The sequence below is a fragment of the Sus scrofa genome, chromosome 13 (genome assembly GCF_000003025.6).
Source record: "Sus scrofa isolate TJ Tabasco breed Duroc chromosome 13, Sscrofa11.1, whole genome shotgun sequence".
NCBI classification, from domain to species: Eukaryota; Metazoa; Chordata; class Mammalia; order Artiodactyla; family Suidae; genus Sus; species Sus scrofa.
Genome location: NC_010455.5, coordinates 168,826,140 through 168,846,509, shown reverse-complemented (window position 1 = coordinate 168,846,509; position 20,370 = coordinate 168,826,140). Strand labels below are relative to the sequence as shown.

The following is a 20,370-nucleotide window of genomic DNA, read 5'->3' as shown; positions in this document are numbered from 1 at the left end:
ATAAAAATTAACTGAAACCTAATAGTAATTGTGGTAGGTTGAATAATGAGCACCCAAGATTTCACTTTCCAACCTCTAGAACCTGTGGATACCTTATATTTAATGACTTTACAGATGTAATAAATTAAGAATTTTGAGGTGGAGAGATTGTCCTTGGTTATCCAGGTAGAGCAAATGCAATTACAAAGGTCTTACACTTAGAAAAGTGAGGCAAAAGAGTGAGTCAGTGAGATCCATGTGAGAAGGACCTGACCAGCAGCTGTTGGCTTTGACGATGGAAGAAGGAAGCCATTAGCCAAGGACTCTAGAAGCTGAAAACACCAAAGAAACAGATTCTCCCTTAGACCATCTAGAAAGAATGTAGCTAACATTTTGATTATAGCCCATGGAGGCCAGGATTGGATATATGACTTACAGAGTCATAAAATCATAAATTTGTATTGTTTTAAGATTAAAATTGTGGTTACCTTTTTACAGTAGCCATCAAAAACTCATAACACATTTCTAGTCTAAATATGGCAAACAATTAAGAAGGCTGTGCCTAATTATTTCACCTATAAAGATGTCCTATTAATTGGAATACTGATTTCCAGGCTTTGAATTTCCACATTAAAGATTCACTTAGACATTTCCCCAAAGATGACAGATAGATAGCCAAAAAGTCTATGAAAGGAGGCTCAACAGCACTAATTATTAGAGAAATGCAAATCAAAACCACAATGATGTATCACCTCACACCCGTCATAATGGCCATCATCAAAAAGTCTACAAACAATAAATGCTAGATAGGGCATGGAGAAAAGGGAACCTTCCTACACTACTGGTAGGAATGTAAGTGGGTGCAGCCACTATGAAGAACAGTATAGAATTTCCTTAAAAAAACTAAAAATAGAACTTCCATATGATCCAGCAATCCTCACTCCTGGGTACATATCCAGAGGAAATCATAATTTGAAAAGATACATGCATACCAATGATAATAGCAGCACTATTTCCAATACCCAAGACATGGAAGAAATCTAAGCATTCATCAACACAAGATTAAAGAAAATATGGTCCCTTATGCGGTGGGCACAAAACTGCTCTCTCCCTACTAGGGTGGAGAAAGTCAAATTGGAAACAGGGAAGACTCCTCGGAGTGCACAAGTACCTTCCAGGTGAGTGCAGAACCACAACTGGCCTAACACACAGATTGTGATTTGGGAAATAGAATGGAGGGCCTGGAATTTGGCAGGAAGCTTCCTGAGCCACTGGGGACCTCCAGATTTCCTAGGGGGCAGAGAAAGCTATTTCTGAAGCAGAGCAGAGGGGCAGAATCCCACAGGTGCCACCTGGGGAGGGTACAGAGCTGCAATCTGCTTACTGTGGTGGAGAAATTTACCTTGGAAAGAGGGAAATCTTCTGGGAGTTTGCAAGGGGCCCCCAAGGCAGGTGCAGACCCACAACTGGCCTAGCATACAGAACATGATTTTGGAAATAGTGTAGAGGGCTTGGAATGTGGCAGGAGGTCTCCTGAGCTGCTGGAGAACTCCGGATTTCCTAGGGGGCAGAGGAAGCAATTTTTGAAGCAGTAAGGAGGGGCAGAATTTCACAAATACCCTCTGGGAAGGGTATAGAGCCACAGTCTCCTTACTGGGCATGGAGAAAGTTACCTCAGAAACAGGGAAAGCTCTTTGGAGTCCACAAGGATACTTCTGGGTAGGTGCACACTATAATCTGCCTATGAGACAAAAGGGGTTTTTGGAAACAGCCCAGACTACCTGGAATTCTGCAGGGAGACTCCTGAGTTGACAGAAACCCACAGATTTCTTTGGGGGTGGAGAAAGTTATTTCTTAAGCAGTATGGAGGGACAGAACTCTGAAAGACACCTTCAGGGTGGGCACAGAGCTACAATCTGCCAAAGGTACAGAGGGTGATTTGGGAAATAGCACAGGCTGTGCGGGTTCTACATGGGGCCTCCTGGGTGGAAACAGAGCCATGATTTGCCTAGGGGCAGTGAAAAGTATCTTGGAAGAAGCACAAAGAATCCTAGAAATGGGCAAGAGTCTTCCTAGGTGGGTTGAGAGCTGTGAAAAGCCCACTGAACTGGTAAAGCTATTTCGGAAACAACACAAAAGGTCCTGGGAATCACAAAAGGCCTAGTGGGCAGGCAAAGAGCTTCAATCTACACAGAAGATGGAGAAAGAGAACTTGGAAACAGCACAAAGGACCCTGGGAGTTGAAAGAGGCCAGGTGGGCATGTGGAAAACCCAAAAAGGCTTACTGAAGGGGAAAAAGTGAAGTTATAAACAATGCACATAGTCCAGGAGACACAAACAGCCTAGTGAATTGGTGAACTAAGAAAAAGCACAAGCTCTGTGATCCCTGCCAACATTCAAGCAGGGAACCATGGAAGCAGAGTATGCTGCATGGCTAGCCAAAGGAGCTGAGAGGGGGCCCACTGGTGCAAGTTTTTATAGCTCAACAGCTACAGGGAGTACACTATCGCAAGCCTGGTAGGAGGAAGGACCACTGTAACATTGCAGGCCTTTCAGCTACAGAGAAAGCCTTTTAGCAACAGTTAAGGAGCAGTCCCTTCCCCTTGAGAATGCCCCCTAGACTGGACAAAAAAAAAGGCAGTGATTACAGAGAGACCCCTTCCCTCCCAGCTACAGAGAGCAATCCCTAGAACCTCCCTGTCAAAGGGAGGGATGGCAGGATCAACTACTGATTGTGCCAATCACAAGAAACTGTCCTGAGAGCTCCCTGGAAGCAAGAGGAATCACAGGAGCATCCTAATCCCCCATCCCCTGCCAAGAATGCAATCCTGTGAACTGTGAAACACTACCAACATTCACATGAACCCCACCCATAATAGTCACCCAGCTTCAGATGAGGTAACATAATACCACCACTCCCATCACATGCTCTAGGCAACATAGCCACTAACAATTCTGCAAACTTCATGAAAAGGCAATAATCATGGCATCTACATAGCTGTCATCAATGGGGACAGTAAATATAGAAAGTTAAACATTATGAGATGACAAAGAAATAAACTTCAGACAAAGGAACAAGACAAAAACACACACAAACAACTAAATGAAGATGAGATAGGTAATCTACCCGAAAAAGAATTCAGAGTGATGATAGTAAAGATGATTCAAGACCTTGAAAAAAAGATGGAGACACAGATAGAGAAGTTATGAGAAATGTTTAACAAAGAGCTAGAGGACCTAAAGAATAATCAAACCAAGATGGATAGCACAATATCTGAAATTAAGAATACACTAGAAGGAATCAATAGCAGGATAACAGAGGCTGAAGAACAAATAAGTGACATAGAAAACAAAGTGGTGGAGATCATTGCCACAGAAAAAAATTAAGAGGAAATGATAAAAAGAACTGAGGAGAGCTTAAGAGAGTTCTGGGACAGCATTAAACATACCAACATTTGTATCATAGGGGTTTCAGAAGAGGAAGAAAGAGAAAAATGGTCAGAGAAAATATTTGAAGAGATTATAGCTGAAAATTTCCCTAATATGGGAAAAGAGACACTCACTCAAGTTGAGGAAGCACAGAGGATCCCAAATAGGACAAACCCAAAGAGAAACAAAATGAGACACATACTTATCAAACTGACAAAAAATAAATACAAAGAAAATATATATAAAGCAACAAGGGAAAAGCAACAAATAACATATAAAGTAACCCCCATAAGGATAACAGCTGATCTGTCAACAGAGACTCTGAAAGGTAGAAGGGAGTGGCAAGATATATTTAAGGTGATAAAGGGGAGGAACCTAGAACTCAGAATACTATACCAAGCAAAGCTTTCATTCAGATTTGAAGGAGAGATCAAAACTTTTTCAGACAAACAAAGCTAAACAAATTCAACAGCTCCAAACCAGTTCTATAGCAACTACTAAAGGAACTTATCTAAGCAGAAAGAAAAAAGCCACAACTAGAAACAAGAACATTTCAAAAGAGAAAAATCAGTGGTGAAGACAAAAGTAATATAATGGTAGAAAATCACCATTAACAAAAATGATATAAAAATATTTATGAGGAGAAGACAAGTACATGATTAGAGGAGAAGACAAATGCAGAACATCAAAAATGCATTTGAAAATAAGAGAACTGCAAACCAAAATAATAAGTACAATAGACACACACAAGAAAGAAAAAGCGATCCAAACATGACACTAAACACAGTCAGCAAATCACAAGATAAGACAACAAAAAAAGGGAAGGAAGAAAAATACCCAAAATAACAATTCAAAGCAATTAACAAAATGGCGATAAATACATACTTATCCATAATTACACTGAAAGCAAATGGATTAAATGCTACAACCAAAAGACACAGACTGGCTGAATGGATACAAAAACAAAACCGATATATGCACTGTTTACAACAGACCCACTTCAGACCAAGGACACATACTGACTGAAAGTGAGAGGGTGGATAAAGATATTACATCCAAATGGAAATCAAAGGACAGCTGGAGTAGCAATACTCATATGAGACAAAAAATAGACTTTAAGATAAAGAAAATCACAAGAAGCAAAGAAGGATACCACCTAATAATTAAAGGATCAATCCAAGAAGAAGAAATAACAATTGTAAATATATACACATCTAACACAGGAGCACCTCAGTATATAAGGTAACTGCTGACAGCCATAAAAAGGAGAAATTGACAGCAGCACAATAATAGCAGGGAACTTTAACATGCCACTTACATCAAGAGACAAATCATCCAGAGAATCAACAAGGAAACACAGGCCTTAAATGATACTCTAGACCAGATAGATTTAACTGATTTTTATAGAACATTCCAACCTAAAGCAACAGAATATACATTCTTCTCAAGTGCATATGGAACATTCTCTACGATAGGTCACATTTTGGGCCACAGATCAAGCCTTTGTAAATTTTAAAAAGTTGAAATTATCCCATTCATTTTCTCTGACCACAATGCTATGGGACTAGATATCAACTACAAGAAAAATACAGAAAAAAAAAGAACTCCTGGAAGCTAAACAATTACTGAAAAATCAATGAATCATTGGAGAAATCAAAGAGGAAATGGAGACATACTTAGAGACAAATGACAAGAAAGATACAACCCCACACCTATGGGACACAGAAAAGCAGTTCTGAGAGGAAAGTTTATAGCAATACAATCTTACCTCAAGAAAGAATTGGAGTTCCCGTCATGGCTCAGTGGTTAATGAATCCGACTAGGAACCATGAGGTTGTGGGTTTGATCCCTGGCCTTGCTCAGTGGGTTAAGGATCCGGCATTGCCATGAGCTGTGGTGTAGGTTGCAGACGCGGCTTGGATCCCACATTGCTGTGGCTCTGGTGTAGGCCGGCAGCTACAGCTCCGATTCGACCCCTAGCCTGGGAACCTCCATATGCCACGGGAGCAGCACTAGAAATGGCAAAAAGACAAAAAAAAAAAAAAAAAAAGAAGAAAAAGCTCAAATAAACAACCTAAACTTACACCTAAAACAATTAGAGAAGGAAGAATAGACAAAGCCCAAAATTAGCAGAAGGAAATCATAAAAATCAGAGCAGAAATAAATGAAATGGAGACAAAGAAAACAATAGAGAAGATTGAAGATTGATGAAACAAAAGTTGGTCCTTGGAAAGGATCAACAAAATTGATAGACCTTTAGCCAGACTCATCAAGAAAAAAAGGGAGAGGGCTCAAATCATATACATACACACAATGGAATATTACTCAGCAATAAAAAGGAACAAAACAACACTATTTGCAGCAACAAAGATGGTGCAGCAATATAAATTACCATACTAAGTGAAGTAAATTAAAGAAAGCTAAGTATCATATAACATCACTAATATGCGGAATCTAATTTTAAAAATGATGCAAAATAACTTAACAAAACAGAAACAGACTCAAAGATTTCAAAAGCAAATGTAAAGCTACTAAAGGAGAAACGTGAAGAGAGGGGAAATATAAATTAAGGGTTTTGGGATCGACATACACAGCCTACTATATAAAAAATAGGTAAAAAGGACCTTCCATATAGCACAGGGGAATCTACTCAATACTGTATAATAACCTATGTGGGAAAAGAATCTGAAAAGGAATGGATAGGTGTATATGCATAACTGATTTACTTTATTGTACACCTGAAACTAACACAACTTCAATGTCAATGAATTATTAGGAAAGTTTTGTTTTCCAACACCACTTAATAGCAAGTTCCATATCAACAAATGTAAAAACAAAATATACCTCTCCCTGAGTCAATTTAGAAGCATTGTATTAAAAATTCACAAGCCTCCTGCTGTTACATAATTGATATAGCCTATTTCACTTGCTCTTCTATTATAAACACTTGTTTTGTAACCAAATAATCTTCACTATAACATGTAAATCCCTTGGCTCTAGCAATTAACCTCATTAGAAAAAAACCTAAGACATTTTAATTTTTAAAGATATTTGTAAGTTGCTTAATTGAATAAGAGGAAAACAGAGCATAGTTAACTGTTAAGAAATGCAGACAAAACCAAATTGCTACATTCAAATATAAACATTAAGTTCACATTGTTATTTATTGAGCAAATTAAGATGACATTTGTTTTTATTACAAAGTCCTCCATCATCTTATATCATCAACAGAGTTATGAGGCCTGCATTTGAAGAGTGAATAGAAATATGAAAATGTCTCTTCCTCCAACTCCACGAAAAACAACAAAAAATATATATGATTTTATAATTAGCTTGCAAAGACAAAGTTTTTATGAATTATGTATATTTTGTAAATTAAGAATGACAACAGAGCTAAAATTAATTTCTCTTTTCAGACAGATAAAATTAAGATAGCATAAAATTTCTCACAAAACTAACAAATCTGTAATTTCTTTTATATTTCAAAGTTGTAAGATAACATTTCATTATTAGTTTTGTTTCCTTAAGTGACAAATATAAAGCTCACCATACTATGTATTTTTTTATAAAAGCTTTTTACCTTATCTAGTTCTATGTGATGAAAACAAATTGAATCAATGTTTCCCTTTCAATATATGCACTTTAAAATGATACAAAGAATTCACATGAAAACCCTTCCCTATATTATATACCCAGAAAAATGCATGGAATAGTATTTTTAAAACAGATATAATATCCAAGGTTGCAAATATTCTAAGAAATTAAATCAGGTGTGTAAATAATCATTATTAATTTTTGCCCTAGCCACAGCATAGAAAAAAAAATGTACATCTCTATTAGTATAAAGAGACACCGTGAGAAAAGTTTACATCTTATGCATATACCAAAAAAACTAAAGAATCTTGTATTCTAAAAGAATTATTCTTAGGTCAAAATTTAGTAGTCCAGAAAGGAATTGTTAAAAAGGAAGCTAACTGATGATGTCCTGACATTTTCTAGATGGTATCACTATTTATTTACACAATAGAATTGGTGAATTATATTTAATTATCATTTCCTAAAACTTTAAAAGGAGATTTGGATAATTTTATTGGATCAAATTAATATGCAATTTCAAGAGAATACTAGTTTGATCAATTGCTTGAAACTCTAAAAATATTTTCCATAGACATAAAAAAGCACAATAGACAATAAATGAAATAAGAAAATTAAGATATTTTAATTTGATGACTATTTCTATACTTTGGAAAAAGTGTATTGAGTGGAATTCCCAGAGACCACTGAAAGAAAAAAAACTACCGAGAAATTCTGAAAGATCGTCCCATGCCCAACCTCTATGACCAAGTTAGCAATTATATTTTGGAGCCATTGGGATTGAGGCTCCCTTGCAGGTCTCCCTCATTCCCCACTTTCTAGAGCCTTCCATTTTTGTGTAGTTTACATATCCTTCTTCAACATACATATTGAATTAAATTTTAACCCTATTTTCTCTAAAATGACTTCAGTAATAGTTTTTAATGCTTTAATACTAGTTTTAAAGGGCTCTTGGGTCATGTTTTCAGAGAATCTATTTTAATTTCTCCCTCAAACCAGGCTTCAATTTTTTGAAAGATATGTCTTTTATCCTGAAGGAGGAAAAAAAAAACAACTGAGTCCTTAGGGTCCTGTGTATTAAAATCAGCAGGCTTGGTCTCATACAGTTTCAGCTTTTCTGCTGTCCTGTCTGCAGTGAAGGTGATCAATCACAGAAACTCTAACAGCCATCAATACCCCTTTGTAACCACAATGGCTCAAGTGAATGCTTTCCATCTTCAATAACTGACACAGTGTCACATCTGCTTCTAATGAAGTTGTTTCTTTTTTTCTCAAGTAGAATAAATCTGCTGACTGAGATCGTAAAGGTTTTTTTTTTTCCCTCTCCTTTTCATGCAGAAATTTTTTTTCCACCGTATTTTGCAATTTTTTTCTCTAAGGCAAGTTAAAAAAACAATGGGATAACTTTAAAAAAAGATGTTTCTATTCTAGGTGTTAAGGAAACCCAAAACATAAAAAATAAGAACTTTGATGATTTCATGAAACTGTTCTTTAATTTTGGAGATAATAATACACAGGATCTTAGATGAATAAAAGTTTGGCACATATAAGAAAACTCAGGGTTGGACCTACAAACCTCTAAGAGGTTAATTTATTTTCCTTCATAAACAGCACACTAAAATATCAGAAGTAATTAAGAAATTTACATTTTATTTGCAACATCTAGTAGAAGGCAAAAATTCTCTTGCCACAATTCCTTATAGAAAAGCACAGTCGTATATCTATTTGCTACAGGCATGGGTACAACAAGGAAAAAGAAGGGACATTTCGGAGCTCAGTTTTATGATCTACTTGCTCAGCTGATAGATATCTGTGGTATCTGTCATTTATCGAACATTTCTTATGAGCCAGATGATTGAATGTGTGTGTGTGTGTGTATATATATATGCATACATATATGATTTCCAACCTTCGCAGCCTATCAATTAGATATTATTAACCCACTTTGCTCATGAGATAAATAAATTAAGCCCCCAAACACACATCTAACTGTGGCTAAGACAGAATTCAGAAAATGATCTCATGCCCAAGCCAATGTTTTTTTTCCATTGATTCATTCTGCTTCACTGGAACTGGAACATAAATACTTTCCTTTTCCACTACTTAGTGCCACTGCCCCATTGACTTAATTTAGCAAACATTATGTAACTAAGGGACACTCAGTAAGGGATAGAATGTGGTTTCTTAAGCTATAGTTTCTGATTACCATTTGTATAATGAATAAGGAGCTCCTCAGGGCATGTTTTATACCAGTCCCTAGAATTTTTTTTAAAGGTTGTTACAACATTAAGGAAATTAATTCTTCAATTATTTGCAATCCACTTGTTTTCATACGCAAAGTGTAGAGCAGTCTTGGACATTTTTGCCTAAAATAATAATGTAAATAACTTTAAGAGGAAAGGGAGAGGAGGAAAATTAGGAGGGATAGTCAACCTTTTTAAGACGAAACTGTGATTTTCAAATGTTTAGAGGTGTTTTTTCAAATAAATAGTGAGGAACCAAATAACATTAAGATCTAATCATGATTTTGTTGTTCCTTTTTTTTTTTTTTTCTTTTTAGGGCCAAACCCGTGACATACAGAGGTTCCCAGGCTAGGGGTTGAATCGGAACTGCAGCTGCTGGCCTACGCCACAGCAATGCAGGATCTGAGCTGCATCTGTGATCTATTCCACAGCTCAAGGTAATACCGGATGATCCTTAACCCACTGAGCGAGGCCAGGGGTCAAACTTGCAACCTCATGGTTCCTAGTCAGATTCGTTTCCACTGTGCCACAATGGGAACTTATTTTGTTGTTCCTTAGCTCATGATAGTTCAGTGGTTGAAGCACAGATTAGATGTCAAATAAATGAGATGATTTTCTAGGGTATAGCTCATAGGTCTTTAGAAAGCTTAAAGTTCAATTGTAAAATAACCAAAGGTGGAGTGGTTCCAAATGAAATTGGGGAGGGAGAGGATAGCCTTTCATAAAGGAATCTGGAAGCCTCTGGGATCAATGCAAGAAAACCAAACCCAGAGAGTGACAGCATTTTAAACTTAAACGCAGAATGTCGTGTTAAATTACAATTCATTCTCTTTTATGACTTTTGGTGGTAATGCTAACATGATTGTAGCAATGGAATGCCAGACAATTAGAGATGCTTGCACTCAATTCTTTTTTGATTTAGATTTTGATCCACCCCTTGTATATTCAAGGATCCAATCCTCACAATGTGTCAGCAACACCTGATCCTGTTCTCACTGGAGGATCTCACATACAAATCTCTCCTGCGTACCGCAGAATTCAGGTGCCCAACTTTTCCTGAGTCCCCAGAGCCAAGGAATGTCTTATCAGAGAGTTACCAGGAGAGACACAGGGCAGTCTAAATTCAGGGTGAAGCCATCTAATTGTCAGCTCTCTCTCCTTCAGTTTGACTCAATAGAAAGTAAGGAAAGGAAAAGAGTTAATACTCCCCCCCCCATAATTAAAGAAATCCAATTGGATGATCTGAATGAGTTGGAGGACAACACTGTTCTAAGGAAGTTAATAGGTTCCAAGGAAAGAGGAGGAAAAAATGCCTAGTGAGTCATCCCATGGGAGTTACTGAATATTTGTCTTTGAGAATTCAAAATGAAACTAATTTTATGGATTCATTCAAGTCTGTACACCACAAACTTAGGCAAATTATAAATAATCATATCAAATCAAATCATAGATCCAAATGTGGATAGCTAATTTAATCAAGCTGCTCCCTAGAAATGTAAGTTCCTATCACTGGTAAGTGGAAGATACTTAACTTTGAACCTTAGGTTAGTAAAAAAATTATATACTGTGTTCAGGGGAGTCTGGTTAGGAAGAAACAATACAGTGATGAAAATATAGGAGTGTATAGATTTATAACTCATAAGATGCATCAGGAAAGAATACTACTACATAACAATAGAGTTAAGGGAAATATTTGAAAATTACCTGTGAGAATTCTGCCTAGCTAAGCAGGGATTACGTTGCTCTCATATCTAAATTGTTTGCACAGATGAGATATACAATTTAAGATGGAAAATGATATTTCACTAAATATTGAATTTCACATAGGTGAGGACAGGATAAGAAAAATTTGAGAAATGTTTTTTAACAATCTAAACTTCTATATAACACTACCTTTTTAACATGATCCATCTTTGGAAGCATCTGAAAGAAATAATGGACTTTTCATTGAAAGTCCTTAAAAATCCCAATAACTGCTACTTTGATAATCTTAATATTTTCATAATAACATCTTAATGATAAATCCAACTTATTATTTAGATCCTCAGGGCCATGTCAAGGTGAATCTTGAGTTATCAATAGTAAATTTCAAATAATAAACTGTAAATTTATTAACTGAATTTCAGTAATTGTAGTATAAATCCATGTTTAAATTTATTGCCCCCAATTTTTTTCTTAAAAAGAATTAAATCAACTGAAACCAAATTTAAACAGACAAAGAAGATTTGCAAAAACCTCTCTTTAAAATATTACATATACAATACATTATTTTTCAATTCACAATGATGGGTAATATCCTCAGAAACAGCCATTGAATTTGAGGCTTTGTGATGAGTGTAGTACCTTCACAAATATTATCCCTTCAGATTATCTTCAGGAAAAAAAGAATCACTTAAAATATAAAAAAATTGTGATGGATGAATAATTATAAACAACAAAAATAAGTCACTGGCACTCAAAGTTAGCATGGTTAAATGCATTTTTTTTTCCAGTAGATGGATATAAACTCTGGTTCCATTTATCAAAGTCAGATTGACTAGAAAGAGAATTATATACTCTAGGAAAACTCTCCATCTGATTGAAAGTTTATGCAAACTTTCTTCTTAATGTCAACCTCCAAGCACTCTTTGGGAGAAACTGAAGTGATGAAATAACCTTTCTTTAGTGTGGTCATGAAAAAACTTCCTTTTCAAGCTATACATATAACTCAGAGCTAAGTGAGCTAACACAGAATTAAATCTTCACTGAGATTTAATGTAAAACAATACTATATTGGCTTGGCTATGGTGCTACTTTTGTAAAAAAGGAGAAACTATCAAACATTTGAGGTAACCTAGAAAGCACAGAGCATATCACAGACATCTTAAAGATAAGCATTTTAAACATTTGTTTTTTTTTGCCAGTGCTTCTCTGAGAGCAAGTTCTTTAAACAGAACTCAACAATTTTATATTATTAAAAAAAAAAACCACTTCCCTCAAAAATAGCCCATCCATGCTAAACCAAACTTTCTGTATTTCTACAAAAATAGATGCACATAGAGCTACAAAATTGTATTCCTGAAAGAATGAGCATTTTCTTCGTATTTCATCTCTTCCTGATAAGGTGGTTGGCTTAAAAAGAAAAAAGAAAAAAAGTCAAACTGAAACAAAAATTAAACTGTATATTGATAAAAGCAAGACAAAAAATAAAAGAGAGTTGCACAGTTGGCAAAGGCTCAGATGAGGGAAAAAAATAAACAAAAATGCTTTTCTTCAATGTCTAGGACCCACTATGCTTTCTCAAGCAAAGTTTCCAAACCAAAGTCAGCTGGATAACATTTCCTCTTCTCCTTCCACATCTACTGTGTCCCATCGCAGAATGACAAACCCTGGCAGCATCTTCTTCCAGTGGGTCCATGGATTCACACTCTAACCTGACTTGCTAATACTGTGTGTTTCAGTACCATGGGGATTCTTTGCTCTTGTCTTGATGCTGTAGACCTAAAAAAAGGTGACAATGAGAAAAAAGAAAAGCATCAATGCATGTAGCATGCAAACGTGTATAAATCTACAATGGATTGGCTATTAATATGAAAAAAAACAATCTAGGCACCTGTGAGGTATATGGTCTAAGGATGATCTGATCTCTAAGGAAATTCTATACTAGACCTCAGAATTTTCAAAAAGCCAACAACCCAATAGGTGACCAAAAAAAAGCTTCTAGATTAGAGCAGCGCTATTTGCACAGAACAAATTCTTTACTGTGGTTTTTAATCTTCCTAGAGTAGGAGTGAATAATAAATTTAAAAAATTATATAAATCACATTTCTTTATTTCTAATTTGAAAAAGAACTGATATTGGGAGCAAATGATGTTACCAAACTTTAAGGCATTTAGCACTTCAGTTAATACTTTTTCAGCAACCATCAAAATGATACTTTGGATTAAGTTAGTGACTAAATTTACTTATTTTTATCATCTCTTCCTTCAAAACATATTTAAGAAGGCTTATAAAAATCCATACCTCATGGCAAGAAAATAAAACTTACAGATAAGTTTTAAAAAATAGTAGTACAAAAGAAAATATGTCAATATGTATGAATTCCAAATAAAAGCTAGAATAATTAGGAAGAAATAGATCAAAGAGGAAATACAGAAAATATGACTCAATATAATCAAATGTCTAAATTTTACTGTAGGCAATTACCACAGCACCTTCAGTTTACACCTATGTGATGTCACTTTCTTTATTTAACCTAAGGCATAATTGTTTAGAAGAGTAAAGACACAGAATAATGGTTGCTCTTAAGTTGCTTAAAATCAAATACCAAAACATGAAGAGAAGGCTATTAAATAAGAGGGTAGAAATGCAGTGTGACTGTTTTATGTGGGTGTGAGGATTCAAGTCTGTCTTCCTGATTCTTGATCTAAAGCTATTGTAAGTCTGGACTGGATGTCAGAAATTGGTGAAATAAGCCAGTACGATTTTCAATTATAAGTCAATAAAGCAGCTGCAGTGATTTCTTTTCCTTCAACTTGTCCAAGAATTTTATAAAACAATGGATATCATTACAAAACAGATACAATTAGTGAGTCATTGATAGGAGACATTAAGATAACCTACAAAACAGACTATATTAAGGGAGAGAGAACATAGAAGGAGAACAAAGAAGCACATCATAGAACCACAAGTCAAGAGTTCTGTTCAGTAGTGTTTATACACTGGGGGAAAGCAACACTTCACAAAGGCCAAAAGATTAGTTCTGTCTAAAGTTTTTTCTCATGTGTACTAGAATTATGTTTAAATATAAAGTCAATAGTTTTCCTTTCCCATTTCAAAAACAAGAAAAGGATGAGAAAGAGGAGGAGGAAGAAGGAATAAAAAGATTTGGGGCATACCAATTCACTCTAAGTTTGCTTTACTTATTTTCAAATAATTTTATGGTCAGATTATTTTGCAACCTGACAAAACCTCTACTGGGTGACTCTCATAATCTAAACCACCTTAACTGACAATCTGCTGACTGCATAAATATTTTTTTCATTATTAAAACGTCTCATCTTCTGTATGACTCAGTATTTTCCACACTTGAAGCCTCCATCAATCTATAGAATGTCAGCACTGCAAGTCATGAATAGTGTTGGAATCACTGAGTGGCTTGAGTGTCTTTTTTTCTTCTTAAATAAAAGCAATCCCTATTTTGCCTCGCAAAGATAGATGACTCCATCAAAATCACATTAGCCTTTTTCTGTGGACAAGTATTACATTACTTAACATAGCCCTAAATTTTCTAAATAGAATAATGGGTTGGAATAATTCTCATTATAACTTAATCTCTTCAAATTTTTTTGATTCCAAGTCTCTGCATTACTCCAAAGCAGTCCTTAAAAAATCAATTCATCTATGGCCCCAAATATATTAAATAGCTAATGTAATCCTTGTGGTTTAGCTTCTTCTCAGTGATGGGACATAAATCAAACTTTCACTTTGATTATCAGGTATCCATACCTATAAAATTTAAAATAAGTATAAGTGAAGCACAAGAAAATGAATAACCACAGACAAAAGACCCTATGATTAGTAAGTTGTAACAGAAAAGCAAGGCTATGATTGTTCTTGTTAAATGTACATTAAGGCAGATCAGGGTATTTAAGAATCAGCCAATACACTTAGTTTTCCCAGGAAGGGTGAAAGGGGACAAAACCATTTACCCATGATCCTTACATGCTCTATATACATCTTTAACCCATGATCCTTTACCTTATCTACAAACATTTGAGATTTCCCCAGACTTTCTGAGAACAACACAAAATCCACTCTAGAATTATTTTGCTCCTATTCAGGCTTTCTTTGCCTTCTTACTTCCCCAGCTCAAACTTATACAAAATGTTTATGAAACATTCTTAAATCTTCCCACTGGCTAGGTGAAATCACCCATGTTTACCTCAGTATTAGTAACTCAGTTTTAATTTGTGAGATTTTCAGTAGAAAGGAAAATAAACATCATAAAAATAATGTTAGCAAACATTTTCTTAGGGTTGAATATGCCAGTCAGCCATTGCATTAAATGACTCATGTGAAATATCTCATTTAATGCTTCCAATCATTCTACAATATATATACATATCCATTTTGCAGATGACAAAACTGAGAAGAAGAGAGGTTATGTCAATTATCAAGTGTCAGAGCCAGAATTGAAAATGAGGTAGTCTAATACCAGAGCCAATGGTCTTGACCAAAACAGGGCTCCCCCTATATAGACTATATTGGCTGTAGGCTATGACACTGGCCTATATGCCTACAGTTACCCAAGTCAAAATCCTTTCAATAAATTAATCCAAGGAAAACTCAGTACATTTTCAATATTCCTTTTTTGCACTGTTTAGAAACAACCCAATTTAACAGAACTGATACAGATGTTAATAAAATAGCTTTAGTGTCTTTTTTTTTTAAACTATACATTTGAAATGTTTTTCCTAAGACACAGCACATGATTTGATTCCACAGCAGTTTGAAATACTTCAGATGAAGACTACTCCAATCATGTAACAGGACGTCTTACTAACTTACATGTTTTTTGACATGTATCGTTAATATAAACACCCTCTACCCTGAGACTTCACCACTGTGAACTCTGAAGACATAAGGTGGCCATTTGACTCATGAGGTAGTTTTCAGAAATGGAACCAAAGAACAAAGATACCATATTGTTGATTTCAGAGTTTGAGAGTCTGGTATTGAGTTAGGAGAAAAGCCTGAAAGGAACTGCGAACCCACAAACCCAGGCCCTCACTTTAATTCTACCACCACCACCACCTGATCACCAGATCCAGGAATAGAAAAAAAGGAAGTATGAACACAGGAAAGAAATATAGAATAATTAGGAGCAGTAGAGAAGTATTAGCCAAAGATCATATTATTTCCCTTTAAAATTTGAAGTATCTGACTAAAAACAAGGCACCATAACTCATTTTTGTATTTTCTAGCTGAGATTCTGGGGAGGCTGTTACTTCCCAAATTCAACTCCTACAAAAGGCTCTGGGAATAAGGAAATAGAGATGGCAACAGGGTGTGTCTAAACACAAAAAGCTTGGAAACTTCCCCCTTCTTAGTTTCTCTCCACTCCTAGGTTTCCAGTAAAAGATTCTAAAATTTCCATGGGCTACAACAAGGGTCCAAAAGTTAGCTCACAGAGAATTCTGGTGGCCTGCTGGTGTGTCCTATAGCTATGATGTGGCAGAAGAAATGATAGGAGCCATGCCACCTGAGCACCTTGGAATAATCCCAAACATTGGGAAGCTGAACTTGAAGTAGTCATTATCCATTGCTGGGGTGGGTGGGGGGTGGGCACTATACAGAGAATGCACAGAGAAATAGAATGGGGAGAGGGGATATGTTTGCAAACAAAGGCCAAGATGAGAATGAAGTGACAAGGCCAAGAGGCAGACAACAACAACCTCTTAATCAACAATGTTCTTTATGTGACTAATTCAAGAAAAACAGCAGCAATTCCTAGGGAGAGGATGAGCAAAGAATCTGAGAAGAGGCTTCAACTCTAAGTGGAACAGTGTTTTAAATTGAGAGCAGGAGTTCCCTGTGGCCTATAGGTTAAGGACTTGGCATGGTCACTGCTGTGACTTGGGTTGGATCCCTGGCCTGGGAACTTCCACATACTGTGGGTGTGGCCAAACTTTTTTTTTTTAATTAACTGAGATCAAATAAAATGTCATTAGGTTGGCCTACAAAAACTCAAAATTGATGAAGTTAAATTTTCTGCTAGTGGGCAGATATAAATAATAAATTGTGTTACTAAAAATGTTACATTCCAGCACACTTGAGATTTAGGGACAGCGTGATTATCAGGGTCATATTCACTTTTAAGGAAGCGTAACCACTCGACAACATCATTGACTATAGCTCGTCAGTCAGATAAATATGCTTCCAATTAATTTTATCGCTGGAGATAAAAGAGGTAATGTGGCAACCAAGCACTGGTGAACATGCTGTTGAAAAGAAGAGAAGAAAAATAGGAACATAAAAACTGGACGTATGGGTAGAACATTTTAAAACCAAAAAGTAGAGAAAGTACTTAAGTGAATTTTTCATTTCATAGATATTAGGAGTCTAGAAACCCTTATGTATCAGAATGCTTGCTATTAGAGTCTAAGAAGCTGGTAACTTATTTCTACATTGAAAATAAAAAATGAATCCCTGCTTCATCTTTGCTTTCACAAAGTCATAATTATTACAAATATAAACATATACAACACCGTATTAGACGCTATATCAAAATATTCCACCTTCACCAACAAACTATCTAACACTAACACACTGTCAAATGATCACAGACTATGTGATGTGAGACACAGTCATATTATCTTCTCCTACTTTATAAAATTATCGATGCTAATGACCACAAAACTGCATTTGTCTGTCTGAGCCCTGGGGCAATCAGTTTAAACGCCAGTTAAGAATTTCTAAAAAATATTTTCATGGGGGTAACACCTTAACACTAATGAAGGGGAAACAAATAATAGCAAGTGCTATATATTTCAGAAGCTATGATTTCATTTCAGGTGACCATCAAGATAGATCACGTTTAACAACCATGGAGATATCTTTTCACTTGTTTTTAAAAACCACCAAGGAGATATCCTTTCACTTGTTTTTAAAACATCCTTTTTTTTTTTTTTTAAACTTCAGAACATTTCTTTTTTTTTTTTTTTTTTCTCTTTTTGTCTTTCTGTCTTTTTGTCTTTTTGTTGTTGTTGTTGTTGTTGCTATTTCTTGGGCAGCTCCCGCGGCATATGGAGGTTCCCAGGCTAGGGGTCCAATCAGAGCTGTAGCCACCGGCCTACGCCAGAGCCACAGCAACGCGGGATCCGAGCCGCGTCTGCAACCTACACCACAGCTCACGGCAACGCCGGATCGTTAACCCACTGAGCAAGGGCAGGGACGGAACCCGCAACCTCATGGTTCCTAGTCGGATTCGTTAACCACTGCGCCACGACGGGAACTCCCAGAACATTTCTTGTTTAAAAATCAAGTTAGAAATTTCACTCACAGCATGTGGTAGTTCCCAGGCCAGGAATCGAAGCCACACCACAGTGGTAACCGCAGCCATGGCAGTGACAATGCTGGATCCTTAACTTGTTGAGCCACCAGGGAACTCTAACTCATGGAGTATTCAGAATGTGAGAGTTCTACATAATACCCTCTATCATCTCACAACTTGCTGAGTACACTTTGGATGTTCATACATGCTTACACAACTGTTTATACGACATATTTCTTTCAGCAGCAACGTTATCTTGGAAAACCATTTTCTGTCAGTATATATAGTTCAACCCTTTTGGAGGGCTGCACAATATTCATTCTTCCCTATACTACAAATTACCCAATTCTCTATAGGTATTTATCACTTGGATACACACACACATGTGCTAATATATTTGTTCCTTAAATGAATATTTTAGTAGGGAAGAAAAATTCCTGAAACTGTGTTTGTATACTTACTTAACCCAAGCATATATATACTTCACATTTAAATATTTCTTGGAGTTCCTTTTGTGGCTCAGGGGAAATGAATCTGAGCATCCATGAGGATGAGGGTTCGATCCCTGGCCTTGCTCAGTGGGTTAAGGAGCCAGCATTGCAGTAAGCTGTGCTGTACATCACAGACGCAGCTCCGATCTGGTGTTGCTGTGGCTCCAATTCGACCCCTAGCCTGGGAACCTCCATATGCCATGGGTACAGCCCTCAAAAGACAAAAAAACAAAAAATTTCTTTGTGAGTGGTATATGTTTCAGAAAGTTGGTACTAATATTCATATTTTTACTATTTATTATCATTATTATGGATTACTATCTAATTGTCTAATTGTCTCCATTTGCATTTCTTTAAGTATTAGTGGAGCTGAACATTATGTGATCTTGGCATTTCTTCCCTGTGTTTTATATGAGGCCAATTTTCTATGTTTTCAAAAAAGTGACTTCCTCATTGATTTCTAAATGCTTTTTATATATTAGGTATGTTGGCATTTTTTTCTCTCATGTATTACAAGTACTTTTTGCCAATTTGATGAGCACTAAGTATCTCCATACTTAATACTTATATTTTGGACAATAATTATTTTAAGTCATCACAAGTAAGATGTATTCTTGAACAGATCAAAGATTAAATTTATTGACACGAATTATAATTATCCACTTATCATTACAACTCTTACACACTAAAATAATGATACCTAATTATGACAGCATAATAACTGATTAGCAGAGGGAAGGTTTTCAGTGTTTAGAGATGTGGAAATGAGGCACAGCTAGAATTGCCTTAAAATCTCCATGTAGTAGTACTGTCAGAGGTAGTGAGGTTAAAACTGTCTGAACCTGTCAAAATATCTTCAAGTTTAACTTCAAAGAAGGATAGAAATTTAAAGTCTACTGAACCTGACCTTACTAACTGACCATTAGTTACTACTTTATTGGAAGAAGCTCAGTACCTGTACACCTGAGGCCAACATTACAGGTAATGAGCAGTTCAGTGGCCAAGTGTTTCCCACTGCTTCTGGCCCAGACACCAGGCCCTCTCAGCTTGCTTGCCCTCTCAGAACCTTCCTCCCCCTGAAACCACAAACTCATGCATTGAATCGCTAGCCTTTAGCGACAGCTGCCTGCTGACTTGCACACGTTGAAATGCCCAGCTGGAAGGGAAACTGGCAAGTACTTTAAGCATCAGGATATGGAGTTACAAATCTGAACCAGCCATTCTAAAAAAATTGAATGCCTGGGCAAATGCAAAATGTGAATCACAGAGGTAGGTAGTTTTTTATCATAATGGCATTTTACCATCTCAAAATACAAATGTCAGTGTGCTAACCTCTTGGCTGAGAGAAGCTGGGTACCAGAAGGTGCAACATGGCATGTAGACACCCCTCACCAAGTCAGTGACCTCAGTTTCAAAAGCATATAAAAAGAAACTTTGAAGACAGAGACAAAGAATAAAAGAAAAAGGGAATGGGGAAGAGTGAAATGAAATACCCTCTGTAATTTCTTCTACAGACTTTCTTCCAGAACTGGAGAGGAGAAAGACCAAAACGCTTGGATCACTTTTTGTAACTGAAACCACAAGTTATAATACTCTCA

General features: G+C 36.2%; 1 protein-coding gene across 4 annotated transcripts in view; it reads right to left on the bottom strand.

The window, feature by feature from the left end:
* VGLL3 (vestigial like family member 3) overlaps positions 6,548 to 20,370 on the bottom strand; it is a 49,939-nt gene continuing 36,116 nt past the window's right edge. For 3 of the 4 annotated variants that reach the window (XM_005657128.3, XM_013990172.2, XM_013990173.2), the window contains one exon: positions 6,548 to 12,726. In XM_005657128.3, the coding sequence (XP_005657185.1) occupies positions 12,683 to 12,726 (44 nt within the window). In that variant the 3' untranslated portion in view covers positions 6,548 to 12,682. 4 annotated transcript variants of the gene reach the window in all.